This window comes from Apiotrichum porosum, assembly GCF_003942205.1.
Source record: "Apiotrichum porosum strain DSM 27194 chromosome Unknown scaffold_7, whole genome shotgun sequence".
In the NCBI taxonomy this organism is placed as follows: Eukaryota; Fungi; Basidiomycota; class Tremellomycetes; order Trichosporonales; family Trichosporonaceae; genus Apiotrichum; species Apiotrichum porosum.
In genome coordinates this window covers 885,231-913,110 of record NW_021167114.1, presented here as the reverse complement: position 1 = coordinate 913,110, position 27,880 = coordinate 885,231, and the positions used below count along the sequence as shown (strand labels likewise).

At 60.1% G+C, this 27,880-nt stretch overlaps 10 protein-coding genes across 10 annotated transcripts; 3 read left to right on the top strand and 7 right to left on the bottom strand.

The window, feature by feature from the left end:
- Positions 1–2,461: 2,461 nt before the first annotated feature.
- On the bottom strand, positions 2,462–3,031 carry EHS24_008651 (uncharacterized protein; the record flags this gene model as incomplete). The annotated part of the gene is made up of 2 exons (XM_028623959.1): positions 2,462–2,825; positions 2,883–3,031. The coding sequence occupies 2 exons, from the start codon at positions 3,029–3,031 to the stop codon at positions 2,462–2,464; spliced, it is 513 nt and encodes a 170-aa protein (XP_028475933.1).
- A 40-nt stretch (positions 3,032–3,071) lies between these two features.
- On the bottom strand, positions 3,072–4,572 carry EHS24_008650 (uncharacterized protein; the record flags this gene model as incomplete). The annotated part of the gene is made up of 5 exons (XM_028623958.1): positions 3,072–3,394; positions 3,435–3,713; positions 3,860–3,989; positions 4,118–4,318; positions 4,438–4,572. 5 exons carry the CDS (start codon positions 4,570–4,572, stop codon positions 3,072–3,074), a joined length of 1,068 nt encoding a protein of 355 aa, XP_028475932.1.
- Positions 4,573–5,004: 432 nt separating this feature from the next.
- On the bottom strand, positions 5,005–5,712 carry EHS24_008649 (uncharacterized protein; the record flags this gene model as incomplete). The annotated part of the gene is made up of 2 exons (XM_028623957.1): positions 5,005–5,227; positions 5,294–5,712. The coding sequence occupies 2 exons, from the start codon at positions 5,710–5,712 to the stop codon at positions 5,005–5,007; spliced, it is 642 nt and encodes a 213-aa protein (XP_028475931.1).
- Positions 5,713–7,545: 1,833 nt separating this feature from the next.
- On the top strand, positions 7,546–10,213 carry EHS24_008648 (uncharacterized protein; the record flags this gene model as incomplete). The annotated part of the gene is made up of 3 exons (XM_028623956.1): positions 7,546–7,855; positions 7,961–8,321; positions 8,392–10,213. The coding sequence occupies 3 exons, from the start codon at positions 7,546–7,548 to the stop codon at positions 10,211–10,213; spliced, it is 2,493 nt and encodes an 830-aa protein (XP_028475930.1).
- A 1,277-nt stretch (positions 10,214–11,490) lies between these two features.
- On the top strand, positions 11,491–13,359 carry EHS24_008647 (uncharacterized protein; the record flags this gene model as incomplete). Its single annotated transcript, XM_028623955.1, has 4 exons — positions 11,491–11,877; positions 11,931–12,512; positions 12,593–12,815; positions 12,863–13,359. The coding sequence occupies 4 exons, from the start codon at positions 11,491–11,493 to the stop codon at positions 13,357–13,359; spliced, it is 1,689 nt and encodes a 562-aa protein (XP_028475929.1).
- Positions 13,360–13,597: 238 nt separating this feature from the next.
- On the bottom strand, positions 13,598–14,600 carry EHS24_008646 (uncharacterized protein; the record flags this gene model as incomplete). Its single annotated transcript, XM_028623954.1, has 2 exons — positions 13,598–13,805; positions 14,041–14,600. The coding sequence occupies 2 exons, from the start codon at positions 14,598–14,600 to the stop codon at positions 13,598–13,600; spliced, it is 768 nt and encodes a 255-aa protein (XP_028475928.1).
- Positions 14,601–15,754: 1,154 nt separating this feature from the next.
- On the bottom strand, positions 15,755–18,787 carry EHS24_008645 (uncharacterized protein; the record flags this gene model as incomplete). Its single annotated transcript, XM_028623953.1, has 1 exon — positions 15,755–18,787. One exon carries the CDS (start codon positions 18,785–18,787, stop codon positions 15,755–15,757), a length of 3,033 nt encoding a protein of 1,010 aa, XP_028475927.1.
- Positions 18,788–20,799: 2,012 nt separating this feature from the next.
- EHS24_008644 (uncharacterized protein) lies at positions 20,800–22,065 on the top strand (the record flags this gene model as incomplete). The annotated part of the gene is made up of 5 exons (XM_028623952.1): positions 20,800–20,908; positions 20,982–21,517; positions 21,584–21,652; positions 21,703–21,862; positions 21,911–22,065. 5 exons carry the CDS (start codon positions 20,800–20,802, stop codon positions 22,063–22,065), a joined length of 1,029 nt encoding a protein of 342 aa, XP_028475926.1.
- Positions 22,066–22,337: 272 nt separating this feature from the next.
- EHS24_008643 (uncharacterized protein) lies at positions 22,338–23,616 on the bottom strand (the record flags this gene model as incomplete). The annotated part of the gene is made up of 5 exons (XM_028623951.1): positions 22,338–22,602; positions 22,668–22,876; positions 22,932–23,008; positions 23,173–23,327; positions 23,483–23,616. The coding sequence occupies 5 exons, from the start codon at positions 23,614–23,616 to the stop codon at positions 22,338–22,340; spliced, it is 840 nt and encodes a 279-aa protein (XP_028475925.1).
- A 630-nt stretch (positions 23,617–24,246) lies between these two features.
- Positions 24,247–27,737, bottom strand: EHS24_008642 (uncharacterized protein; the record flags this gene model as incomplete). The annotated part of the gene is made up of 10 exons (XM_028623950.1): positions 24,247–24,293; positions 24,389–24,582; positions 24,633–24,690; positions 24,779–25,057; positions 25,181–25,444; positions 25,482–25,805; positions 25,844–26,112; positions 26,157–26,407; positions 26,471–27,515; positions 27,556–27,737. 10 exons carry the CDS (start codon positions 27,735–27,737, stop codon positions 24,247–24,249), a joined length of 2,913 nt encoding a protein of 970 aa, XP_028475924.1.
- Positions 27,738–27,880: the final 143 nt, after the last annotated feature.

Below are 27,880 nucleotides of genomic sequence, written 5' to 3'. Positions count from 1 at the left end.
GGAGCGAGAGGGGAGAACAAACACAACCAGGGAACGATGCAAAAACCTGTTCGGCCCCAGAACGGTGAGGGCGGTGGCCTGGGTGGGTCCCAGGGGTCAAGAACGATGGCTATCCAAAGTTTAATCGCAGCAGCCAAGCATGCAACCAAAAGGGGGGAATGTTGTTCTGCTCTGCAACACCGTCCCCCAACTGCAGTGCTGACACTGTCCCTAGGTATGTCACCGTCGTGGGCTGGCTGGGCTTGCAGCTTGCGTAGCCTGTCGGCTGTCTGGCTACCAACACCTTGTTATGCTTTATCCCGACCCAGGTGTCCACTTCCCAGTTGCTCACCCAGAGTACCCAGAGTTGGATACCACGAAAGCAAACCGCATACGATCGTCGTCGTTCGCTTGAAACTTGATGACAGACGGGTTTGAGGTCTCGGGACAAACGATCACGAGACAACCTTCCCGCTCGGCCGCTCGCGCGCGCTCGTTCACGGCCTGAAACTTTGACTGCGGCCGAGCTGCCCCCCTGGCATGCCCCTCCCCACCCCGGATCCTGTAAACCTGTAGTGCCATGCTGTGGACCCTTTTCGACCGGCAACCACGCGGGCAGACATGAGCAGTGGAGGGTATCGACGAGAGCTGGTGCTGGACCGACGCACGCACAAGAACCACCCCCTGTGCGCTCCTCCCCTGACCCCGGAGCAACGGGACGCCAACAACCGCCACCCGCGGTTTGACCTCATACGCCTCCCGTGCCACAAAAGGCCGGGGCAACGAGTCGCGGCCACAGGTGGCGTGCAGTATGTCTGCGTGTTCTCATGTTCTCGCGTGCACAGCTCCCAGTGTGCGTCGTCCTGGGGCGTGGACAAGCAGGGTGGTGGCACTCTGGCACCTCCGGAACGTGGACAGTACATAGAGTGGCCAACGGGCGCGCAGGTCCTGAACGCGACTAGTGAGGGGGGTTCGATGGTGACACAATTGAGTCCATGGAACGCGGCGCTGGAGAGGACCGAGCGCCATGAGAGCTTGGATCTCACGGCGTCTGTCCTGAAGGGAGAGAGAGAGCGTTGCAGAGTCGTAGCGTGCTAAATCTCCAGTGCTCGTTCTCTTGGGCCCCCGAGAGGGGACGAGAGGGGGCAAGGGGACAAGAAAAAAGACGTAACGGCAGATAAACTGACAGCGAGAGCACTGGAACAGGCACACATGATGGGCTGCCCCCAACACCCGTTGTGGCTGTTTGAAGTATGAGCTACGAGAGATCCTTGTCTAGTCCATACGATCCATACCCCGTCGGCGAGAGCCGTAGTCTTAAGCTAACCGCAGGCCACAGGCCACAGGGTATCACTATATCGCTGGCTGCGTCACGGCCTGGGTTACAAGGCTGTGACACTCGCTGGCTCCACTTAATAAAGGGATGGAAATAGTTGAACGTCAAGCAAGGTCCTGTTCTTACGTCCTGTTTCGTCCTCCTTTCTGCCGACGACGTAATCTACACTACATACATGTATTATTTCCTCTGTCAGCACAAAATCCCCAGAGACACCCACCACTTGTCCCATACAAGACGGCCGTAGCCCTCCCTCCCTCCCGCCTACTGCCCACCCGACGACACGACTATATGCCATGCCACAGACCGTTGGGCTGCCAGCGTCTTCAAGATGACAGTCAGTGGCTGACGTGCTCGCCCTCGTTCGCAAGACACAACCTCCAGAGCCCCGCAATACAAGAAACCAACCCCGTGGCCTGGAGCGTCATGTAAGGACATGACGGGGGAGACGGGATCGGGGTCCCCGGAGGGAGGGAGGGGTGGATACGATCGTTGCTGCGATCAAGGAAATGGAAATGGAAAAAAGGAACAGCCACGCTCCCCGCCCCCACACCCACAACCGGCACCCACCTTTCCCCGCTACGAGACTATCAGCTGCGTGAGCCCCGCATGACCAAGAGAATTCTCAATGCGCGACGGCAGGGGCATGGTCAAGAACATGAACATGGACGAGGCCATGCTTGGGGTCGTGGCTTTGACTGAAGGATGTTTTGAAAAGATGATTATTTGTCGGATTTATTCAGTGAATGGGGACGACGGCGATCACCGTGCCCAGCTGTGCGCCCATGGCCCATGAACCACAGGTAGCCGCCAACACTGATTAGATGGGACCACCACGGATGTGCCTGCTCCCGAACATTGACGTCTTGACATTGCGATCGCCCCCGCAGCACAGTACGATGTGTGTGGTCGCTGTACCGGAATCCAGGATCCACCAAGGGTGTGCGGGTAACGGCCCTGCGGGAGTCGGAAAGGTAAGCCACCGGGTTATCTATTCTCGTCATGGTCCATATCAGCGTCATCAGCATGGATCAGCATATCAGGATATGACGTCGCAGGCATTCAGCACAGTTCCAGCAGAGTAAGTGGTCTGTCTACCACGTCGACCTCATCTGAAAAGAGAATGCCATGCGAAGAGTCCTAAATCTACAATTCCGTCTTGCCGGCACCTGCGCCACTGACGAGTTCGCGCGCTGCGCGGACACACACCTCGACACACCCCCGGCAGCTGCGGCGCACGGCCTCGAGCGCCGAGAACACGGTCGCCACGACGGCCGTCATGGACGGCGACAGGTTCCACTCCTTTGCGCGGCGCTCGGCCTCCTTCCGTGCCAGCTCGCGCTGGCGGTCGCGCTCGAGCTGCGCGGCGGCCTTGGCCTCCTCGATCTGCGTGGCGGCGTATATCCGCCTAAAGTCCTCGACGGAGCTGAGCGACTCGCTCACGCGGTGCAGGGCGTTGAACAGCGCCACCACCTCGGAGCGCTGCAGGAGGTTGGGGTTGAGCTTGGGGCTGGAGGGTGTCAGCTGAGACCAAGGAAATCATTCAGCTAAACACAGAAACACTCACTCCAGGTCCTTGTCGTCGAGCGCAAAGAGAATCTTGAGCGCAGTGCCGATACCCGACACCTGGAGCTTGCCCCAGAGACGGCACTTGTCGCAGCCCACGCAGTCCATGATGCGCGAGACGTTGCGGAAGTGGTCCTTGAACTGCTCCATGAGGACCGGTGCGTCGGCGCGGTTGAAGAACTCGTTCTCGTCAAAACCCGTGAGCCACATCGGTGCGCTCGGCGAGGGCCAGGACTTTTTCAAACGAGTCGCGAGTGGCATTGTCTGCCTCGAGGATGGCGCTCGGGCACGTGCCGGAGTGACGCGGGGCCATGCCAATGTCATACGCGCGGAAGTATGGAGCGGCGCGGGCGACGGCGCGGAGGAGCATGACGGCGTTGAAGTAGACATTCGACAGACGCTCCGGGTGCGTGGCCAGGCGGCTGATGAAGCACTGGAGGTTGGGCTCCCACTCGCCCGTCTCCTTGTTCAGGTAGTCGGCGCAGATGTGGATCGAGATGGAGGCGTGGAGGCCTGGCATGTCAGTTTGGAGTCCGTCGAAATCGCAACTCACCAGAGATGACGCGGTAGTAGAGCTTCTTCTCCTCGCACAAGTCGTCGTTGACAAGACCCGAGCGCACCATCTCGGTGCCCCATCCTTCGGACAGCTGCGAAAAGCCGATGAGCGGCTGGGCGCGGGTGATGCCCTTGCCATCGCGAGCGGCCTCCAGTGCCGCCTCCGACAGGCCAAAGCAGTTTTCTTGATAGATGGCGCGCCACACCTGGTTTGCGCTGTCGCCCGCATAGCCAGTAAACCGCTCAGGGTTGAGGCTGAGATCAACATACTGGCCCTCTGCGGATGGTTGTCAGTTTCCAAAGTGTTCTTTCCAGGCACGGCAACACGATGGCTCCAAAAGAGCCGACGTGCTTTTTTGTGTGGTCCCATTGTCCGACCGTCTGCATCGACGTGGAGGAGCTTTGGCTACTTTGGCTACTCACCTGGCGTCGCGTCGTCCTCGATGAAGCAAAAGTCGTCGTCGCGGAAGTAGCAGCCAGACACGCCGTCCTCGAGGCTAGTCATGCGTACGCGCCCAAGGTTGCTTGCGCGCCACTTCTCCGGGATCTCATCCTGGGGCCAGTCAGCAAAACGGCGTCTTTCATCGGCCAGGTCGAGCTAGATTGCAGCCACAGCAGCCATGCCGAGGTATGGATCTTCTCTGCGGACGACTCCTCCTGGTGCAAAGGGATGAAACGTACCTCGACCGCCTCCTCGACCGCACACGCCCGGTTCATGCAGAAGCCATTGTCCCTCCAGAACGGGCATTCCCGGTACAAGTCGACCTTGTAGTACCGGAAGAAGGGATGGGTGACGAGGCTATGCAGTGCGGGGAACAGGTCGTTGTTGAGCGTCTCGACAGTCTCGTATGCGCAGTTGGTAGACTCGATGGGCCCGCTTGGCTGGACAATGTGTCAGCAAAAGTGGGGGTTTAAAGCCAGGGCGACTCGGCTCAAATGAATGGCGGTGTCGCGTCAAGGTCGGTATAAATGACACGACGACGCGCTCTGGCTCGACTTACGCTGCAGTAGCCTTCCGACTTGCCCTCGAGCACGTTGCGGGCGACCTTGCTGTCGGGGCGGGCAGAGCTGAGGAGAGCGGCGACGGTGCTCGCTGCCAACAAGGCGGGTGCGAGGACGCGGTTCAGGTTCACCATGACGTCGCTTGCGGGTGCGGGATTGCGAGAGGATGTGGGGGGGAGACCCTAGTCGGCGGGTTGGTGAAGATGCAGAGCGGAGATGGGGTAGTGGAAGCAGTGGGATGCCGCTGTGATGCGCGTTCGCGCCTCGTGTCGTGTGCACAGTGTGACAGGTGGGTGGTGTTGATGGATGAGAAAGCAGCGATCTGGTTGAAATGATGGAGTGGACGTGGGCCAAACGCACATGTGGGCCAGCCGGTCTCGGCCGGAAATTAGGCGCGGGGTCTCCAAACCGACACGTCCGCTCTATTGTTGTGCGACGTGGCGAGGGCCTTTGGCCACGACCATATCCAAACGACACGCTCGACGGCCTATGCATGCCCGCACAGCCTTACAGCTGCTGATTCATCGACACATACATGAGACACATACAAGAGTCATATATACAACCTACGCGAGCCCAAGGTCGACCCCGACATCGTGCATCTCCATGGCCGTTTCAATCTCCCACGGGTCACGGCCATCGTCGTCATCGGTGGAGAGCAGTGCCGCAGCAAGACATGCCTCTTTAGTAATGGCCCCCTCGAAATCGATCAGACTGAAATGACCGTCTTTGAGCAGCCAGTTGCGCGGCTCCGAGTCAACATGGACAACGCCAGCATCGTGCAGGGTCCTGTAAGCCGACATGATGGTGGATCTTGGATGTCAGCGTACCGCCGAGTCGTCACTCATTGCTCACCGTGTGGCGTCGTTGATAGCGCGAGTGTCCACGGGTATACCAGCGTCGGCTAGGACCATGGCCCATACGCCCGTTATGGAGCAGTGGAAGAGACCGCACAGTTGTGGAATGAAGTCGAGGTCACCAAGAGCTTGCAGGAGTTGGGCCTCGTGCTGGACGCGACGAGCGACATCGGCTCGGTCAGCAGTCGCAGGTCGCACAATCTTGACAACGACGTCGCCGAGGGATGATGAGGTTGCGCGAACACAGGACCACAGATGGCCATAGCCTGCGACTCCCTGCACCGTGACACGTAGCGGCGTTGCAGGAGCTGGGCCAACGGCGACAAACGCACACTGGTCAAAGGGGACAGGTTCAAACTGATCACACAGGACCACTTCGTCGGCACAGGAAATGATCAGGTGGGACTCCGACTCCATCGTCAGCTGTGAATGGAGGAAAGTAGAAGACGAGCTCACATGAGACCGAGGGGGGCTTTCCGGACTGTGGGAGCGTGATGAGGGAAGTACCGAGGGAGGTTGGATTGTACCGGGATCTGTCGCTGTGGCCTTTGGAAGGGTGTACGGGAGACGGACTTGAACTAGAGCTGGTTGTTGTCCGAGTGTGGTGGCGGTTGTCGCAGTGCGTATCCAGGCAATGGTGAGTCCGACCAGGAGAAGCGCGGCTACTACAGCCAATGTCGCCGCAGCCGTCCCAGTGGACGCCCCCGATGCCGCAATACCGGGGACCGTGGTTGTCATGGAGTGAGGATGGTGGTCATATCTGTTCATTGACGAAATGGCAGGATTGCCTGGTTGTTATTGTTGTTGGTGCCGAATGCGGGTGCCAAAAACGTATTACATAAGCAGTTCATGTACAAGTCCTTATTCGTCTAATACAGGCTACACATCAACAACAGCAAAGTCCTGCACTGGGCAACGTCCGTATAGAGCAAGAGAACTGTGAATGCCATGTACGCGTCCTGGCAACGTTACCTTCCTTACCGTTCTTGAGGACGGGGAACCAAACATGTGGCGGAAGGGTTTGTGCCGAAGAGCAGGACACGGCCAGGCCGTCCACATTGCATTCACTTTGTGTCGTTCGTTCGACGTGTGGATTTTCAACCTCTGGAGATCTGGAATGCGCAAGCCCTAGTGTATGTATATCACCATCTCTGAGGAATGTTACTACAACCGCCAGCTGCGATGGCGTCCCGTTCGGCCCGTATCTCTGCCACATACCTGTAGCAGAGAGACAAGGTTATCGACAGTCACCCGGCCAAGCCGACCGCTGTGAAGACGAAACAGTGACCACCAGGAACGCCCAGATCTGGACTCTACGTGGGCCTCCCGATAGAGCACATGTGCACATGTTCAGAGAACAGTTGCATAATGGTCTCGCACACGAAGACGCCAGAGCCACCCTCACCACCCACGGGCACACTGGCTGCCGGGTTTGCCGCGCTTTTTGCTTCCGCTGGTTGCTTCCCTGGGATTGTGGCGATTTCCATTCCATTGTGCGTTTCGGGCGATCCCACCCAAACAACATTCTGTCACAATCGCTCGCAGCTTCCATCGGGCCCGGTGGTCGTCGTCGTCGTCGGTCCAGTCATGGGGGGCTCACGTTATCCCCGCCTCGCTGAGACACAAGCACCTTCCTCATCTAGAAGACCATGTGCGCGCCTTGGGCCCATAGCTCTCCCGCAGGCAGCGCGCCGAAACGACTGGGTTGTATCGGGTATGGTCGGTAATCGACGTCATCACCCAAGGAACCAAGACAATAGCGTTTTGCAACCAACGCGCAGACGCCTCACCACGCCTCCTTCTGCCCCCAGACGTCCCACACAGTTACCGGCGGGCGGCCTGTTGCGGCTGCGGAGCGACGACACAATGGCAAGCAGAGACAACAATGCACTCTGTGTGCTCTGCGTGCTGGCAGTATAATGGGAGAAATGGGCCGGCGGGCACCCGAGAGCCCGCCATGGCGTTCAAGGATCATATGCTCCAACAAGGCAACAGGCCACTGCCAAGGTGCCAACACAATCCAGTGCGGATCATCGACGCGGCCTGTGAACCCTCTCACGTCAAGACCCATGCCACGGTGTTCATGACGAACGTGGCGCGTATACCGGCGGCTTGCCGATGGCACGCCGTGGTGACCCCAGCTTGCTTCTGGGGACTATATACATGGCAACAACGTTGCGCTCTTCTCATCCTCACCACCCACATCCCCCAACCCCCCCAATCCCCAACCCACACAACCCACACCCCACCATGCCTAGCGTTGCTGAAGCTAACGCTTCGGCCTATGGCCCGACGCGCACCACCGTCACCACTCCCAACACCCTCACCGCCGAGGAGGAGGACAAGACGGACCGCTACATGCGCGCCTGTCTCTACCTCTGTATTGGTATGATCTACCTTCGTGAGAACCCCCTCCTGAGGGAGCCTCTCTCGACCAAGCACCTCAAGGCCCGTCTCCTCGGCCACTGGGGTTCCGACGCCGGCCAGGTCTTCACCTGGATCCACATGAACCGCCTCATCAAGAAGTACGACTTGAACTCGCTGTTCATCTCGGGTCCCGGTGAGTTTTAGTGGTGTGGGAAACACGCCGCCCTGTGGCCTCGGCCGCAGCGTGTGCCCCTATTCAGTCGACCCGTCCACGTATGCTTACACAACTCGTCATTAGGCCACGGTGCCCCCGCTGTGCTCTCCAACTCGTACCTCGAGGGTGTCTACTCTGAGGTCTACCCCGACATCACCGAGGACGTCGGTGGCATGCAGCGCTTCTTCAAGCAGTTCTCTTTCCCTGGTGGAATCGGTTCGCACGCCACGCCCGAGACTCCTGGCTCGCTCCACGAGGGTGGTGAGCTCGGTTACTCGATCTCACACGCTTTCGGCACTGTCTTTGACCACCCGGATCTCATCTCGCTCACCATGGTCGGTGACGGTGAGAGCGAGACTGGCCCGCTTGCTACCTCGTGGCACAGCACCAAGTTCCTCAACCCCGTCACTGACGGCGCCGTCCTTCCTGTCCTGCACCTGAACGGGTGAGTGGCTTGTCCTATCTATGACGTCATTGTGCACCATTCAATACAACTGACACACATCGTCATTCAGTTACAAGATTAACAACCCCACCATCCTTGCGCGTGTCTCCCACGAGGAGATTGAGGCCCTCTTCATCGGCTACGGCTGGAAGCCGTACTTTGTCGAGGGCGAGGACCTGTCGACCATGCACCAGGCCATGGCTGCCACGCTGGAGCAGTGTGTCACCGAGATCAAGGACATTCAGAAGAAGGCACGTGACTCTGGCGTGCCCTTCCGTCCCCGCTGGCCCATGATTGTGCTGCGCTCGCCCAAGGGCTGGACTGCCCCCCGCTCCGTCGACGACCACTACCTCGAGGGCTTCTGGCGTGCCCACCAGGTGCCCATTCCCGATGTTGCCACCAACCCCAAGCACCTCGAGGTGCTCGAGAAGTGGATGCGCTCGTACGAGCCCGAGAAGCTCTTCACCAAGGAGGGCAAGCTTATTCCCGAGCTCAAGGAGCTTGTCCCGCCCAAGCCCCTTCGCTTGTCCGAGAACCCCATCGCCAACGCCGGTACCCGCCGCGCGCTGCACCTCCCCGACTTCCGCAAGTACGCGTTCAAGAACATTACCCCCGGTGTCTCAAACCTCGGTGCCATGGCCAACATGGCCTGCTGGCTGCGTGACGTTGTGGCCAAGAACCAGACCAACTTCCGTCTCTTTGGCCCCGACGAGACCGAGTCCAACAAGCTCGGCGAGGTCTACAAGGCCGGCCAAAAGGTCTGGATGGGCGACTACCTGCCCGAGGACGCCGACGGAGGCAACCTCACGTTCAACGGCCGTGTCATGGAGATGCTCTCCGAGCACACAGTCGAGGGCTGGCTCGAGGGCTACATCCTTTCTGGCCGCTACGGTCTGCTCAACTCGTATGAGCCCTTCATCCACATCATCGACTCGATGGTCGGCCAGCACTGCAAGTGGATTGAAAAGGCCCTCGAGGTCGAGTGGCGTAACAAGATCCCCTCGCTCAACATCCTGCTCACCGCCACCGTCTGGCGCCAGGACCACAACGGTTTCACCCACCAGGACCCCGGCTTCCTGGACGTTGTCGCCAACAAGAGCCCCGAGGTCGTGCGCATCTACCTTCCCCCCGACGGCAACTGTCTCCTGTCGGTCATGAACCACACGCTCGCGTCGTCCAACTACGTCAACGTCATTGTCGCCGACAAGCAGGACCACCTGCAGTTCCTCGAGATGGACGAGGCCATTGCCCACTGCACCAAGGGTCTGGGTATCTGGGAGTGGGCCTCGATCCGCCCCTTCGAGGAGCCCGACGTCGTCATGGCCGGCTGTGGTGACGTTGTCACCGCCGAGGCCCTCGCCGCCACGGCCCTGCTCCACGAGCACCTCCCCGAGCTCAACATCCGCTTCGTCAACGTCGTCGACCTGTTCAAGCTCATCTCGCACGAGGACCACCCCCACGGCCTCAAGGACAAGGAGTGGAAGTCGATCTTCACCGACGACAAGCCCATCATCTTCAACTTCCACTCGTACGCCTGGCTCGTCCACCGCTTCACCTACAAGCGTCCCGGCGCCGCCAAGCACCTCCACGTCCGCGGCTACAAGGAGAAGGGCAACATTGACACGCCGCTCGAGCTCGCCATCCGCAACCAGACGGACAGGTACACGCTCGCCATGGACGCCATCGACCGCCTGCCCAAGCTCGGCAACCGTGGCTCCATGGTCCGCCAGCAGCTCAAGGACCTCCAGATCAAGGCCGAGCAGGAGGCATTCGAGAACGGTATCGACCCAGAGTACATCCGCAAGTGGTCGTGGCCCTACGCAAAGTCCAAGGGCGAGGTCGAGGTCCTCGCCTCGGCCAGTGGCCAGGGCGAGGTGGGCTTCACCGAGTAAAACAGCGAGTTAGAGACAAGAAGTAGTGTCGATTAAAACAGTTAAAAGGAGTGGATTCGGTCCGTTTTTTGTTAATGCATTGGTTGGAGTCAAAACGTGGGCAGGTGCAGAAGAGGACCAGTGGGAGCGAACGATATGCAGTGAGGTGGTGGTAGTGGCAGTGGAGTGGCCGCGGCGCACAACAGCGGCGGCTTGGCCTAAGGATGGCGGAGCAGTCCTAACGGAAGGGGGTGTTCGAGAAACACATACACAATTTCGCGACATTCTCGAGCGGTATTACTGGGAGCGTCGGCCTGAGTGCCAACTAGGAGATCTGAGGGGGAGAGGTACCGCACGACGCTCGCGCCAAAGCAGACAGTCTGCACATTCCGCTGCAAGCATGGAAACTGGCCTGTGGGTTCCCGGGGTCACACGATAGCCAAAGAGTGGCGCGGCGTTCAGTGGACCTCGGGGCTGTGCTGGGCGGGAGGAAACGCACGGCATCTGTGTGCTTGTGGTCCCTGCGCGTCTCTCTGGCTCGAGATTGCATGCCCGGTACAAAAACAAGCGTTCGCGCCCTGTCCGAGGCTCACAGACGAGAGACACACCGTGCAGCGACACCTCCCCCAAGAGACTGGCATTTGGTGAGGCCGTCGGCCAGTGACGTCAAAGGAGAGGGTTGTGCGCGCTCCAAAGCGGGCGCCAACGTGGGATGGAGGGCGATAGGACGTTTGTTTGGGCCCGTGCATGCTGTACATGCCTCCGCCGACGCACAGAGTCGCACTCGGAGCTGGCAGTTGCAGTGGGCGGCACGGTGTAACACAAGTCAGTTGCACCCCGGGGTTTTCGGTCCTTTTTTGACCTTTTCGACTCTTTTTTTCTTGTGTTGTTTTCGAGCTGTCGTCGCTAGGTCGCAAGTGCGCCGGTAGCAATCCTCTTCCACTTCCTTGGTCCATCTCGGTCTCTCAATACCGTGAGGTGCTTTGATCAGCGCTGTTGTGGGTTGCTGTGGAGCGACCGTCGCGGTGGCCATGGCGTGGGGACAGGGCGCAGGTGACACCGATTTTGAGCTGCTTCGCTGCCGTCTCAACCCCTTGACAGTGCACCTTTGAGGTGAAATGGCGCGACCATGGAGAAACGGGGCGCACCGGGGACAACAGTGACCGGGAAGAGGGGGGTAGGTGGCCAGGTGGATTGGTTCTTGAAAGGGGCCGAGGGGTGGTCTTCTTCTTGCTCTTCAACAGCGCCCCCCTTTCCCTCTCCCCTCTTCCACAAGAGCACAAAAGCCCATCCTCACCATGCCCAGCACACTTAGTGTCTCAGCTAAGATATACCGCTACCCCGACAGCTCGTCCTCTGACCCGTCGGACGACGACGTAATTGGCCCCTCTGGCGCGTCCCAGACAGCCCAGGCCATGCCGGTCATGGACGACGGTTCCTCGGACGACAGCGAGGAGGAGGAGGAGGAGGAGGACAATCACGACGTCAAAGCCATCGCCGTCGACTTTGAAGTCGACTCGTCCAACATCAAGAGCCTGAAGATGTTTGACGATACTCTTACTCCTGCACAGGAAATGCAAGCCAAGGTCGACCGCGAGGCGGCTGAGGCTTATTTTAAAGTGTTTGTGGAGGAAAGGTTTGGCATCATCATCTCTCAGCCCAACAACGCCACCCTCGTCGCCATGGTGAGTTCCTTTCCCTGTTTGTGGACAGATCAAAACAGACTCTGACACATCAGGCCCTCCTGGGTGCAAAGCGTACCAAGGAGTTCATGGCAAAGGACAGTCTGGGTCTCCTTGCGGTCGACGACGGCCTACTCGCAAAGACGTTCGCGTTCACCTCCAGTCTCGGAGACGTCGCCCTTGAGGACACGGATGACGAGGTTTTGTCCAAGCTCTCCGACGTCATGGTCGACGACACGGGCATCGGCGACCGCACTCTCCAATACTTTGACAAGGCTCTTGTCATCTCCATCGCCTCGTCGCCAAAGCCTCTCCAAGAGGCCTGGTCCAACTTTGCGGACGGCACGACTGACCGTCTGGTACTCGGCGCCGCCTTTGACACCGTACCTGCGGCAAGCGGCTCCAACGCTGTGGGCTTGTACGCCCGTCGTCCCCGTCTCAGCCAGAGCGCCAGTTTCAAAAAGCTCAAGACGAGCAAGAGTCTTAACAAGCCCTATTTTGGAAACGCCAAGCACGTCGGCCAACGCCAGTACGACCACCGTTTGAAGGGTGTTAACCGGAAGGTCTGCGAGGCCATGGAGGCTGCCGTGACTTTTGACGAGAAGCTGATGGCTTCATTTGGCATCGGCCGGCCTGCAGTAAGTCTGATCTGTCCTCTCTCTGGGAAAAGCTGACATTTGCAAGCTATGTTCCCACACTCTTCCTCTGTGCGCCCGAGGCCGCTCACATTGGCGCTGCGAGCTTGACCCTCGCCGACGGCTGGAATGTCAACTTGCCGGACTATGCCCCGGCTCGCGCGCCACCGGCCCGCCTCGACGACAAGACGTATGTCAACATGCTCGTTAGAATCAGGAAAGCACTTCACCAAGAGCTGGAGATCTCAAAACGCGAGTTTGTTGGTGGCAAGGCGCTCAAGCTCCCGCCTTTCAAGTCGGGAAACTGTAAGTATCTCGTGGTTGCATCGCGCTTGTTGCTGACTGGAACACAGATTACGAGCCCGGCTGGAAGGACGGTCGCGCCTTTATCAAGCGCTTTACAACTTTGGTGAAAGGAGGCAGGGGAGGAAAGGTTGGACCGGGAGAAGTCACTTACCAGATGGTAAGGCGCGACCTCCTAACGCGTGTCCCGGTCGTCGGTAACGACAAGAAGGTCAAGCTGGCGTCTCGCTTCCCGGAACTGCGCAAAGTGCAGCTCGAATTCCCCATCCCCGACTCTGCCTTCTTCCCCCCCAACTGGAACAAGGACTACTCCACGGTCACGTTCCATCTTCCGAGCTGGCAGGTACACGCCGCCCCCAACAATGACACCCCCAACACCACCATTCCAGCCTCTACCGCCTCCTCAACCACCGCGTCCACCACCGCGTCCACCTCCGTGCCCGCTGCGCCCAGCCCTGTTCCGACCAACCTTGCGGGCGTGACCGAGATGATGCGCGCCCTCTCCCTCTCGGTCATCGAGGCCAGGGGTGATTCGAATAATCGTTGACCCAGACCACCACCTCAACCCCCTAGGACATTCACCTGTCCACCCTTCCACTTCCTCGGCTTGCTAAAAAAGAGCATACATGGTGTACATAGCAGAGAGCAATGAATTATCTACCTGCTCTACCTGTTCTCGGTTGTACAATGTCCTCGGGTGCGGCATGAGCATGTCATGTAAATGCTTTTCGTCCTTTGTTGGCGTTGCGTGGGAGCATGTGTGTGGCGGTTCAGACGAACTGAATTCACTGCTTGTAATGCGACAGGTCCATCTTGCCGCCCTTGCTCATGGTCCTAAGGTGCTCGTCAAGGGCGATACGAGACTTGACAACGTCGACCGTTTCCCAGCGGTGTGACAGAGCCTTGATGATTCTCGAGACGGTTGCGGGCGTGGTACCGTTGCCGAGAACGTCGCGGAGGACTGCGCGCTCAAACTCGCCAAACTTGCCGCCACTCTGATCACGAACATGGCATCAAAGGCCATCACGTGCAGGTGGTGGAGGCGCCTTTGCTTGTCAGGATATGAAAAGGTAGGGCGGTGGTGTGAAAAGGGTACTCACCAGTTGTTGTGGGCAGCCTCGCCCCCCTTGTTCCCCCTCTACCAGGCCTTCCACTCGGCATCGGGAAGGCCGTGAACCTCCTTCATGTGGGGACCGCGGTACATCGACTGTGAGCCGAAGCCCTCCACGATGATGTCCTTGCAGCCCCCATATAGCCGCATGGAATGTGCGCCTTCTTGTTGTGTTCCTCGGCAGCAATGGCAACGGTCGAGGTGTATGGGCAACCGTGAACGCAGCCGTTGATGGTCTTTGAGACATTGGCGTGTCCCACCTTGTGCGCGGTGCGCTGGTGCTCGAGCATCGGCTGGACCGCCAAGACCGCGCCATATTGCGCGCACTCGATGTGGACACGGAGAGCGTGCTTGCGGATGGCCTTGCGGTCGTCGGCGAGGGTCTTGCCTTGGAGGTTGGAGATGTCACAGTTGTCCGACACGGGGCACTTGGTAGGCCTCCTGCCGCCGTGGATCTTCTTCTCGTGGTCCTTGTTTTCGTTTCCGTACGTGCGCACGCTGGGGTTGTGCGAGCACGCAGGAAAGACACAGCCGCCGCTGTGGAGGTGCTTGTGGACCTTGACAGCGTCCTGGGCTTGGGGACCGGGGGCCGTGTACCAGTTGCACGACTCATCAACGTCGCACACAACATCTCCACGGTCCAGAGCCAACTGGCGGGTCGTGTTGCGGCCCTTCATTGCTGGATTCGGTATCAGGAGACGATCACAGATCTGAGAGAGCAGGTATTCACTTGTTGGAAGGCTGGAGGACGCGGATCGGGGAAGGCGGTAGAGTCGGGGAAGGCGGAACTCAGAGGGGTACTGAAGTCCAGTGAATGAGGCGAGGGTTGCAAGGAAGATGTTGACGTCGGGGCAGTTGTTTGGGCTTGAGAGGAAGGTGTGGTGGCTGGGAAGGTGTGGTGGTTGGGAAGGTGGGCGGGACACGGGGGGCTGATGGAGAAAATGGAGAGTGGAGAAAGGGTGGGTGGGGGACGCTGTGTTTTGCGAGGCACCTCGGCCGTTGTACTGGAGCAATATGGTGTGAGGGGCCGAAGCAAGGATGAGTGAAAGATGGTTGAGCATGGAGAATGGTGGTAACTGGATGAATGTGAGAAGTGGAATGAGAGCGATAGTGGGGAAAGAAGAAGAGAAGAACAGGTGGGGATATGGCTTTGCCACCCCGTTGCCGTGGGTGGCCGTGGGAACGACGATTCAGAAGCACGCTTGGGTGGGGCGCAGGGGGGGCAACGGACGATCATTTACACAGCAGAAGCAGGACGAGGACCATGCTGTGCTCTGCACCATCCGGACTCCAAGAGAGTCACAACCAACTCCGAATGCATAGTTTTATAACATGCATAACGACATTGCAGTGGGCACCAGGGAGGGTCTTTGCTCTGGGTGTTCTGGCGGGTTGCCCGAAATTGCCCAAAAATGACCTGGAAAAGGGAAATTTGTCATGGCGAAAAGGCGCGCTTGCTCTCCACCACTTCACCATCTAGACACAACCAGAAGCACCATAGCACAATGCATCACGCACCATGCGCACCACAGAGATGCACACATGCCCCACAGGGATCAACCGGGCTATGGCCAGCGCGGTGCGTACGTATGTACGTACGCAGTGGATCGTGGATCCAAAAGGCGGTGTGGCACGCCGATCAGCGGAAGCAAAAAAACGAACGTGGCACACGGCGGCAAAAAGTGCAAACGGGTTACAACACTGTCTTGCCTGTCTCTTTCCTTCTCGTACCAGTCCAATTAATGTTCATCAGACTATGGCTATGCAATTGCCTTGCTCTACATCTACAGAGGAACCCTAAACCAAAGATGCGCGGGGGGATGCGAGGCATTTAGTAGACCTCGAGGACGTAACGCTCCTCCTCCTTGAGGTCCTCGATGTACTTCTCGGCCTTCTCGACGGACCAGCTTGTCTCCTTGACAATGGCGTCCGTGAGGGCCTTGAAGACGTCGGGAACGGGCCATGTGGGGCCACAGAGGTAGAACGATCCGTTCGAAAGAAGCCACTTAGCGAGCTGCTCGGCGTCCTCCTGCATCTTGTGCTGGATGTAGACCTTCTGGGGCTGGTCACGCGAGAAGGCGAGACCAGTACGGACGATGCCAGCCTGAACCCAGGCCTCAATTTCTGATCCATAAAGATACTCCTCTGCCGCGTGCCGGGCACCGAAGTAGTAGAGGGCAGGGCCAACCTCGATGCCCTGCTCCTTCTGCCAGGCGCGGTGCTGGAGGAAGGCGCGGAAGGGGGCGGCACCGGTACCGAGACCGGCCATGATGATGGGCTGCTTGTCGTCGGCAGGCAGCTTCATGACCGAGGGCTTGATGCTGACGGTGACCTTGGCGCCGACGGAGAGCTTGTTGAGGTAGCGCGTGCACTGGCCGTAGCGGGTGCGGCCGGTCGAGTCGACCCAGTCGACGGTGACGATGAGGAGCTCGACCTTGTCGCCGACGGCGGCCTGCGACGAGGCGATCGAGTAGTGGCGGGGCTTGATCTCGGGGATGAGCTCGAGGAGCTGCTCGAACGAGGGACGGGCCGAAGGGTAGAGCTTGAGAATGTCGGCAAAGTTGACGGTCTGGTTCTCGCTAAACTTCTGGAACATCTCGGCACCCTCGGGGACGGAGATGAACTTGAGGATCATGGCCTCCTCGCGCTCGGTGGCGTGCTTGGAGAGGTCGCCGTAGAACGACTTGCCGGGCTGGCCGAACAGGTCGAGGTTCTGCTGGAGGATCTGGAAGATGGTGCGCGAGACGACGGTGCCCTCCTTGAGGGGGTTGGGGCTCGAGACCACGGCCTCGGGGTCAAGACCGTACCACTGGCAGAAGTCGAGAACCTCGTCGGCCTCGTTCCAGCCGTGGATACCGATAGCCTCACCAATGGCGTACTTGAGGCCGGTGCCGGCAGTGTCAAGCTCGAGGTGGAAGACGTTACGGTCGTAGTCGAGGGGCGTAAGACGCTTGTTCTCGGCGACGGTGACGAGGAAGGTCTCCTCAGACTCCTCGGGGCGGAGGGTGGCGACGCCGGGGATGGCGTCGTCGCCGTCAAAGGTCTTGGCCTCGTCGACGGCGTAAGCCTCACGGAAGAGAATGTGGCGGGCGGCAAGCTCCCACGACGAGAGCGAGGGCTTGGCCTCCTTGTCGTGGGCAATGGCCTCGATGGTGTCCCAGACCCAGGTGTCCTTGGTCTTGTGGACGGTCTCGGGGTCAACGGCCCACGAGGCAATGATGTTGGCGGGGATCTCGTCGAGACCGGCCTGGGCGTCCTCGACGGGGTCGCGGCCGAGGTGGCCACCGTGGAAGGCGTCGAGGACCCTCCAGACACCCCTGGGGAGCTTCTGCGAGCCAGTGTAGAGGAGGAGGAAAGCGACCTGCTCGCGGATGGGGTTGAAGGCGCTCTGGGCGTTGACGTCGAGCAGGAAGACACGGAGACCCTTCTGCTGAATGGTCTGGATCTCGGCAGCGGAAAGCTTGGCGGGCACGTCCTCCTCGGACCAAGGGAGCTCGAGAAGGAGAGTGGCACCCTGCTTGGCGGTGGCAAGGACGTCGGTGGCCTTGAGGACGGCAGGGTCCGAAACCCAGATCAGGTCCGAAGCCGAGTTGGGCGAAACCGAGACGGCGGCACCCTGCGAGAGCGAGAGAACCGACTTCTTGCCAGTAACAGCGGTGGTGTTGTAGGTGGCAAAAGTGGTGGCAAGGGTGGGCGACGAGACGAAGAGCTGGGCAAGGAGCTTGGGGAGGGGAGCCGAGTGGGCGGTGAAGAACGAGACGACCTTGGCGTCCGACTCGGTGGCACCGGCAGCCGGGGTGACGGCAGCCTTGACGGTGGGGAAGACGGCCGAGCTCGAGGTGGGGGCCGAGAAGAGGACGGCAAGGACAACGGCCTTGAGGGCCTCGGCGTCGGCGCGGGTGGGGCCGGTGACGGTGACGGTCTTCTTGGTCTGGCCAGTGAGGACAGCGAAGAGGGCCTCGGCGTCGGGCGAGAGGGTGTTGAGGGTGACCTTGGGGGCGGCAATGGTCAGAGCGGCGGCCGAGGCCACGGCGAGGTAGAGCTCGTCAGAGTCGGCCGAGACAACAAACTCGTCAAAGGCACCAGCGTTGGGGAACTTGTACGAGGTGGTCTCGCGGGCAGAGTAGGTCGACTCGATGATGTGAATGACCTTGCCGGCCGAGGTGTAGAGGTGCGCGGCAGTGGCAACAACGTCGGCGCCGGCCGAGAAGATGACGTCCCACTCCTCGGAGAGGGCAGTGAGGGCCTTGACGACACCGGGGGCCGAAAGGGCGTCCTCGAGAGCGAGCGAGGCCGAGGGCTCGGTGGCAGCGACGTGAATCACAACGTCACCCTCAATGGTAGCGAGGTGGGGGGCGAGGAGGGGGAGAGTGGTGGTGGTGGCAAAGACGGAAATCTTGCCGGCGGCGGCCTTCTTGGCGTAACCGGCGAGCTCGAGACCAGCGCCCTCACGGGTCTGGACGGGGTGGACCTTGCCGGCGGCGAGGCCCTCGGCCTGCCAGGCAGCAAGACGCGAGCCAAAGCCAACCTCGGCAGCGTCGTCGTAGACCCAGACGGCCGACGACTTCTGGACAGCGAGGGCCTCGATGACCTCGAGGGCCGAGGCGACGACGGTCTCGCCGGCAACGGAGGTGGGGAGGGCCTGCTGAGCGTTGACGAGCGACTCGATGTAGCCCTCCTGGCCGGGGAGGAGACCCGACTCGGCGAGGACGGTGACGGCGGCCTTGGGGGAGGGGGCCTTGTCACCGGCCTCGGACACGGCGGTGCTGGTCTGCGAGTAAGGGGTCGCGACACCGGTGTCGAGGACGGCAGCCTTAGCGGCAGCAATGGCCGCGGGGGCGGAGGAGATGGCGACGGGAGCCATTTTGGAGGAGGAGATGGAGGGGGGGGGGGGGGAGGGGGGGAGAGATGAAGGAGAAGGAAAGCGATGTGTGGTTGTTGGGTATATGAACGCGGCGGCCTGTCTGCCTGCCCCGGCGGTGTGCTGACTGACCCGTTCTCTGTCGCTGCCTGCTGCCAAGTGCCCGTTCTGCCCCATCGTAAAGACTTTTTCTCCCTCCGAGCTATTGCGTGCGCGCCGGACACTCGACCCAGTTGTTCCGGCGCTTCCAAATGGGCAGATGAGATTGCGTGCTCGGGGGTGACCGCCGAGGCCATGGGTCCCCCCCGTGCCTGGGGAAATCCTTCGGAAGAGGATCGTCACGCCGTCCGGCGCCGCCCACAGCCGCAGGAACCAAACACCACTTTATTAACACATCATTTAATTAATGAAAAAAAGAATTGGAATCCATTATCAATTCGTAGTGTGTGTGTGGACGGCGACAGTGCGGACGCGCGGGGGCCGGGCCGGAAGATCCTCCATGGTAGCGCGGGTGGCGACATTGCGGTCCTCTCTTGTCGTCATTCAACTCTCGCCGTCTGTCTCACTGCTGTCTCACCGAGCAGCTGGGACCCTATAGCGGCACCATTGCAAGCTGTACACAAATTTGTGCATCCGTACACCTGTTGCCCGCTACGTCGTGGCCATGTCTAAACCCAGCTTATAGCCTCTCTGCCACGGACAAATCCATGACACCGTGTCTTGCAAACGACACATCCCAACTCCTAATACCAGGAGGTGCCTGCAAACATCAGCAGACTTGATCCAGTCGTCATCGGCTCCCACAAAAGTGTCCCCTACCCCAATTAGAAACCGGGACCCACGACCAAACACCCGAATCCAAAACCGAAATGAATATCTTATGGCATGTAACGAACACAAAAGCAGGAGTCATTCGCCGCAGCTCCACTTGACATCTCGGTATCTTACCTCTCTCGGCTGATAGCCGTTTTGTGATTCGGAGCATTGGCTCCAACAACGGCCTGGGCCGTAGTTGCGTTTGTCACCATGCTGTTCGGGACCACGGTTGGTTCATCGGCAGCTCCGTCGAGTGTACCTCAATGGCTGCGAACAAGTGACCGTCGCCTGTCAAGATATTCCAGACGGTTAGTAGCAGACGCCGTGACATGCCCGGCTTGCGGTTCTTAATGTGTCATCCTCTCACCACTGTACCACTGTGTTGCAGCAACGCAGGTGTGCTAGAAACCGCGGGTGCCACAAAATGTCCATCACCCGAAAGACAAAGGTGGCGCGACCAGCGTCTGGTTGCTAGACAGGCGAGGCAAACTGTGGCCGACGACAACGGTTATAAGCCCAGATCTGACAAAGTGGATCTGCCATAGGTTCTGTGCGAGGTCGCAGTCTGAAGCCGCCTTTGTCTACATCACTGTCACGTTTGCCGGCTCACTTCATGGCCCCGCCAGAACTCGGCTGACCTCAGCGCCGAGGGCACGGCTCGGCCGTGTGCCACACTGTACCTACGCGACGTTGGCATCAACGAAGCCAGTGGTTATCACCCCCTGTTCAGCTCTTGTGACATGACTGTAGCAGCCATGCCGCGCCCCCAAGAGACGTGTGCACAACCCTCTGCGCTTGTCCACTTGGCTGGGACTTGTCTGGGCCATCTCTTTTTCTCCCTCATCCCGTGACCTCAGCACCACATCTATGCCCATCCACGATCCCACGATTCCCCACATGGCGTCCATGGAAGCCAGAAAAGCCATAAAAGCCACCAGCGGCCTCTGCCGCCCCAGCCACCAGAAAACCCACATTCCGGGCCCCGCGCCGTGCCCAGGTGGCCCCGGATGGAGTGAGCGATGAGATGACCGGGGAAGAGCGCGTGTGGAAGCTGTATATCCATGGCCCATGCATTGTGCGACGGTCCATTCGCTCCCCCTCGCTTTTGACTATATACCGGCTCTGGGCTCACTGGTCTTTTGCCACTGACGCTGCGCTTGCTCTCGACAAGGTCCACTGCGATAAACAGGAAGTGTACGATGGCGACAATCACTGAGGTGCGCGAGCGGACCGCGAATGGTAACCGTGGCGGCGAGGCGACTGGTAATGGAAACGGCAAAGATGGCGAAGCGTCAACGTACAGCGGCAGTGGGTAGCAGCAGTAGAGTACTCTCTCCGCCAGCAGACCCCCACAGATCCACGGAGGCGCTGACAATGGCAGAGGAGCACAAGTGGGCTCGCCCCGCGGCGACCCGCGAGAACAGTGCCATGCTGGTGGGCGCGTACACGCCATACATTGTCCTGCTTGCCTTCACCCTAGTCTTCCACGAGACACCCTTTGCCGAGCGGTTCTACACCCACCTCAACGCGCACTACACGTGCTTCCAGATCTCGTTCTACGGCTCCCTCATCGTCACGACGGGCGTGTACTGGCTGCTGGGGTTTATCTTTATGGCATTCGACCTCGTGGACCCCTTGCACAACTGGATCAAGCGGTGGAAGGTCCAGCCCGACGTGCGGCCCACCTTGGCCATGTACCGCGAGGTGTTTACGCTGGTGGTCCGCAACTTGGTGTGCGTCAACGTGCCCGTCGCGTTCGTCACGTCTGTAGTGAACCCGTTCCGCGTCGACGTGCCCCTCCCGCGCGCCTGGGAGACGCTGTGGACCTTCTTCCTCACGCTGGCGTTTGAGGAGGTCGGGTTTTACTGCGTCCACCGCACGTTCCATAGCAAGCGCTTCTACGCGTCTGTCCACAAGGTGAGCCGGGGGGAGAAACCCCACCACAGTGTCGATTGATTCATTACTTAACGCGTGCTTGCCCAGACGCACCACAAGTTTACTGCCCCCGTCGCCTTTTCCGGAACGTACGCGACTGTGATTGAGCACTTCTTCGTGAGTACCCATATCCCTTCAAGTCCACTGTGCTCACACCACCGCCACAGTCCAACCTGTTCCCCGTCATGCTCCCCTTCTACCTCACCAACGCGCACTTTAGCTGCGCCATGTGCTTTTTCTGCTCGTTGCTAATGGACACGACCATCACGCACTCGGGCTACAACGTGCCGTACCTCATCAACGCGCTCAAGCACGACTGGCACCACTGTGGGTCGTGTTCGGGCAGACGTGGCCGTTGCTGACCCTCACCCGTAGACGCGTTTACGGAAAACTTTGGCCCGATCGGGTTCATGGATAAAATCATGGGTACGAACACGCGCTATAACGCGTGGCTCGGTGAGCTGAAGCGCCGGGACGTGGATGGCTGGCTTGCAACTGGGCGGCTGGAGCTGGCGGAGAAGACGCAGTGAGCGCACCTCGAGGCATATGGGTTCGAGCGTGACGCGAGCTCGTCGAAGGGATTGTAGTAGTTAGTGTAAATTGAGATGGGAGCGTCCTTCTGCAGCACACATTGTTTGCCTGCGCGATCGTTCATAACCCTTCTGATAGCCAGGATCCTTACAAGAGCAGTTTCGTTTTCAGCCAGAACACGACCCCCACCCACGCTCATGCTCTCTCTCGTTTCTCGTAACGCACCCCCTCCTTTCTCTAGCTTTACAAACCCGATCAGACACTTTTTGCTTTAGAGCTTGCCCTTGAGGATGGTGGCAGCGACCTTGGGGTCGAGCAGGGCGTCGGGGTACGGCGCGCCCGAGCCGCGCATGTGCTGCTGGCCGCCGTCGACGACAAACGTCTGGCCGGTGACCCACGACGCGGCGGGCGAGAACAGGAAGATGGCGGCGTTGGCAACGTCCTGCGTCTCGCCCATGGCGCCGAGGGGGATGGCGGCGCGCGCGTCGTAGCCGGGCGTGCCGAGGCGCGACATGCCCTCGGTGTTGCCGATGGGACTGTGGGAAGAGAGTCAGCTACGAGATGTACGAAATAGCTCAGCTCTTCGGCACCCTTGACTTACCCGGGAGCAACGACGTTGGAGCGCACGCCGCGAGGACCCTCCTCGACGGCAATGACCTGCGAGAGCGCGTCGACACCGGCCTTGGCGGCCGAAACGTGCGCCTGGAACGGCACACCCTTGTAGTGGAGGGTGGCCGAGATGTGCAGGTACGCGCCCTTGGTCTCGCGGACATAAGGCAGGGTGGCCTTGAGGGTGTTGTACGTGCCGAGCTGGCCGTGTCAGCTGGTTCCAAGTGCTTGCGAACAGCTCGTGGCTTGCACTCACAGTGTCAATCTCAAGGACGGTGCGGAAGGCGTTCTCCGAGAGCCCGCCAATGGGCGCGAGGAAGTTGCCGGCGGCACCTGGCATTAGCGCTGGACACTTTGCTGCTGTCGTCCGCGTAGCCATCACATGCAGACAGTGCAGCAGCCGGCCGGGTTGCCGCTGAGGCTCCCTTAAAGGACTTCTAGCAGCCTCGGCCGCTGCTGCACCGTTCGACGACTCGGACGCCCCCACTCATACTTACCGCAGACGACAAAGTCGATGCGGCCAAACTTGGCAATGGTAGCGTCGACGGCAGCCTTGAGCTCAGCGGGCTTGCGCACGTCGGCAGCGGCAGCGAGACACTTGCTGCCGGTGGCCTTCTCGAGGTTGGCAGCCGACTCGGCGAGGCCCTTGGCGCTGGAAACGGTGTCAGTGGGCAGTCCCAAAATGACGCAGTGGTGGGCAGGAATGGTGTGTGTGCGTGCGGCAGAAAGAGTTCTGGGTGCGATGGAATGCTCGACGCTTCGTTTTCCACATACACCCCCGCCCGCCCGTGGCAGCGCAGCACTCACTCGCGACCGAGAATGGTAGCGTTCGCGCCGTGGGCCATCATCTGCTCGACGAGCTTGTAGCCGATACCGGTACGGCCGCCGGTTGCGAAGAGCACCTTGCCGTTGAAGAGGTCCTTGCGGAAGACGTCGGTCATGTTGATTGTGGGTTGGGATGTGGTGGGTACGAGAAGGGGTTAAGTGTGGGCGAAGAAGAGACAGAGATGGGCGTGTCTCGTTGATAAATACTGTACAAACCAAACTGTGCTGACAATGCTGACGCCGACGGTCGCATGCAGCATCGTGACCCCCCCACAGCTGTCGGCGTGCCCCGCGGAGACACGGCATCTCGGCAATGACACGGCACACGAGCCGGAGTGTGGATTCCGGGCGGCCGGTGACACATCCCGCCAAACCCCTCCTACGCGCGGTGACGGCCACCATCTCCATCCCACACCCTCACGCAGGCAACAACGCGTTCGAGCTTGCAATGCCGCATACCGAGAGCAACTCTGGCCACACGCGCTGTTGCATACCCATCTCCGTCACAGGGACATTGCATCCTGGGGTACAAGCTACCTATTTCCGTACACTGCAACATGCTCTCTCCGCTCTCTCAATGTGCGCCTGCGCCGCGCAGGGCCCGGACCAGCTCACTAACAGGCTGGTGCTGCGTGGTCGTGGACGTGCTCGTGTTGTTGCTGCTGCTGCGTGCCTCATCGCTGACCACCCGGCCGCGGGGCCCGCCACGGCCGAGAAGCTCAGACCGCAAGCGAGAGTATGGTGGTTCACTGGACACTGACACGGACGCCTGGGAGCGGTGACGCTCCGGACTCTGGGGACGGGCCACAGGCGAGTGGGACATGGCGCGGACATGCGAGTGCCCACCGCCGCCGCCACCGCCGGGTGCCACTGCTCGCCGCAGGTGACTGCCTGAAGCGGCACCTGATGTTGGGGCCCGCCGGGGAACTGGAGCAGCGAGTGGGGAGGGTGTTTGCGCAAGAGCAGCAGCCCTCACACTGGTGGCGGAGAAGGATCGGCGAGGTGTGGCAGCAGAAATGTCGGAAGACGACACCTCTTGACTGAGCCGCCGCTCGCCTGTGAGTCGTCGTCGAGCACGAAGGCTGCGTCCGGTTAGCCAAGTACTTGGTCTCATGCTCATGAGGCAACTCACGCAGGCCGCCTGGCTGTCTTGGCACGGTACGCAGACTTCCACACCGCAAAGCCATCCGCTGTCGTTGCGTCAGTTGTGTGTCCCGCACGCTCACCGGCCGGTCATTGATCTTTTATCTCCGCCGGCCGGACCAGTTGCTCGCTCACCTAGGAGGCGCAAATCGTGCTCTTCAGCAATACGTCTGAGGTACCGCGTACGCTCAAGAGCGTGTCGCCATTTGGGAAACACAGCTCGCTGTTGCCGGCGCTTGTCAAACTGGACGGCACGTAACAAGCTGGACTTGGCGGTCCACTTGTCAAACACGTTGAACATTAAGGTGTCCTCACTTCGCAGGGCGACCTCCTCCGCGACGGCATGCAGCTCGCGCTCGCGCTTCAGGTCGTGCCACGCCGAGAACGTCTCCGACAGCATGCGCTCTGCACGCTCTCGTTCGAAGAAATCAAGGCGTTGCCGCAGGTCGAGGGCACGGCGCGCCTTGTGTGACCACGTGGAGAACGCACGTCGAGCCGATTCTGAGAGTTAGCTCAAGGGAAAGCAGACTAACTCACCCTCTCGCTTCACATCGATGAAGCTCTGCATCAGGGCGACGAGGTCAGCCTTGCGCTTGCTGGCACGTTTCCAGCGCGCAAATGCTTCGCCGACGAGAGCCGTGTCGCGCTGCTCCGCCACATCCAACTCCCGCGCCTTGAGCTCGACGACGCGTTCGGTCCAGTGCCCGAGGACTCGAGACAGGAGCTTGGTGTCTTGGGCCTGGCGGAAACGCTCGACCTGCTGGCGATCGACGAGGCTGTGAATCGTCGCGTCGCGCCATGCTAGTTGTCAGTTGCTGATAGGGGAGCCATAACTCACCATGCAGCACGGTCCTCAGGTCGGCTTTGCGCTTCTTCTCGACAAGCGCAGCTTGACGCTTGTGGGCAAGCGCGATACGCCACACCTTGAACGACATGCGGACGGCGAAGAATGCGTGCGCCTTGTCGGCTGTGACCATGTCGTCGGTGAGCTTGGTGGTTGCACCTTGCCATTTGCCAAACAGGCCTTGCTTAGTCCGCGCTTCAAAGATGAGGTCGGCCTTGAGTGCAGCGTTGCGCTTTTGGCCCAACACATCCCGCCAGCTGGAGAGGGCCGAGTGGAGATGCTTGGTGTCGGACGTGGCCAGGAACTCTGTAGCCTTGGCTGGCGGGTTAGCGGGGATTTGGCCGATCGGAACCCACCTTCCAGATCATCCAGTCGTGCCCGCTTAGAGTGCCACTGGTTGAAGGCGCCGCGAAGTCGACGGGTAGCCAGCACACGCCCGAGCAGGCGTCCGCGATCCTCGCAAGCCCAAGTGTTGAACGTCTTGCGCACAAGGGCGAGGTCACGCACCGCCACGACGTGGTCTGCTAGGTGTTCCCGCGTCGTGGTCTTGCGGATGGACACCTTGATGCGAGACATGGCACTCTTGAGAAGCTGGCGTTCGCGGAAGTTGTCTGCCGCAACAGTCCTGCGCCTGCGAGTTGTCAGCAGCCGGAGACGTAGTTAACTCACGTGGAGACCTGCCACTGGGACCACACGCTCAACATCAGCTGATGCTCTTGTCGCTTGACTGTGGTGTCCTCCAATGGACGGAGCGACGCCTGCTTGAACCACAGGTCAAAAGTCTGGACGAGCGTCTGGGCAGCTTTATGGCGCTCCCAGGCTTCGAGATTGTTACCCAGGAGGCGTGCGTGGTTGGCCTGCTTCCTCCACGATACGAATGCCGCCCGCACTGTGGTGTGCGCGTAGTGCCGATCTGCGGTCTGTTCTCTTGTATGGTCGCGCCATTGCTAATTGTCAGCTAGACTCGGTGTGCTACAGCTCACGTCAAACGTCCTTCTCAGGCTGTTGCGGTTGAGGTGTTGCACGGCCACCGCCTCTCTCTTCTTCAAATCGTCCTCCCAGCGCCGTGTCTGGATCTGAACGTGCTTGGTCCGCCAAGTCCTCCATACACGTCTCTTGGCGTCCGTCTCGCGATCAACACCATACTGCTGCTCCAGTTTCTCCAGACGGCGGTCCCGGAGACGTGCCAGCCAGCGGTCAATGACCTCCTGCTGCTTCTTGTGCGCATAGTGTGCGTCCGCCGTGCCCGGTTGGGTGAGGCGGAACTCGTGGATGGTACGCCACTTGGCTAGCGACTGGCGGAGCAGGATGGTGTCGCGGACACTGTCAATCTGGCTTGTCGTGCGCTGAATCCATGCGGCCGACTGGGACCATGCTCCCCAGCAGCGGCCGAGCAGGCCGAGACGATGGAAGGTGTCTGCTCGACGCTCCATCTCGCGCACGATGGCCGCGTCCAGCTCGTCGTCGATAGAAACCAGCACCTGACGTGCCTTGGGCGTCACCATGCCATCCAGCACTCTGGCCTTGATCGGGGATGAGATGATGGTCGAGTTGGCCTCGGACTCGGAATAGGGTGGCGGCGTCGGAGTCATGGCGCGCGAACGCGACGTGATGCCGTACCAGTCAAAGTCCTGAGCATGCACAGGGGTCGACGTGCGCATGGGAGGTGGGTAGAGCTCGCTGCTCATGCCCGAGTTGTCCGGCGTGTACCCAACTAATGACCGCAAGCTGTCCTCGATCGTCTTGCGCGGAGACTCGCGCGGCGTGGCCTCGCTGCCGGCGTCCGACTCGGAGGCGAACCCTTCGTCGAGGTCCGAGCTTGCGCTGGCGAGAAACGGAACGCGCTCGCGCATCGGGTTCGGCCTTCGCACAGTAACATTCTTCTTGGACTTGTGGGCGGGTTTGGCCACCCGCGGCGCGTTCGTCTCCTGCCAAACGTCCCACCGCTCTCCCCACGTCCGAGCGCGGATCATGCCGAGCTTCAGGAGGAACTGGTAGTATGCCTTGTCGGAGGAGGGACGAATGCCGCTAAGGACGCGTCAGATGAGGCTCTATGCACGCGACTCACTTCTCCTCGAGGACATGGCTGTATGCATCATGCACCTGGGCAAATGAAGTCGCGTCGCGTGCCCGTGCGAGAATGTCGCCGACAATGTCGAGGTCGATGCTCTCGGACAGGGACAGCGACGCCGAGAGTGATGGCGACGCTGAGCGTTGTGAGGGGGCCTCATGGCCATACCGAGCGAGCATTGAGCTCCCTGGCGCGATGCAATGATGATGGGGGGGATGGGTGTTGTTGTTGTTGACGATTGTTGATCCGGCGAACGACCGCTTGGCATCTCGACCACCAAAACACACACGACCAGCGCACGGAATTAACCTCCGTGCCTCGG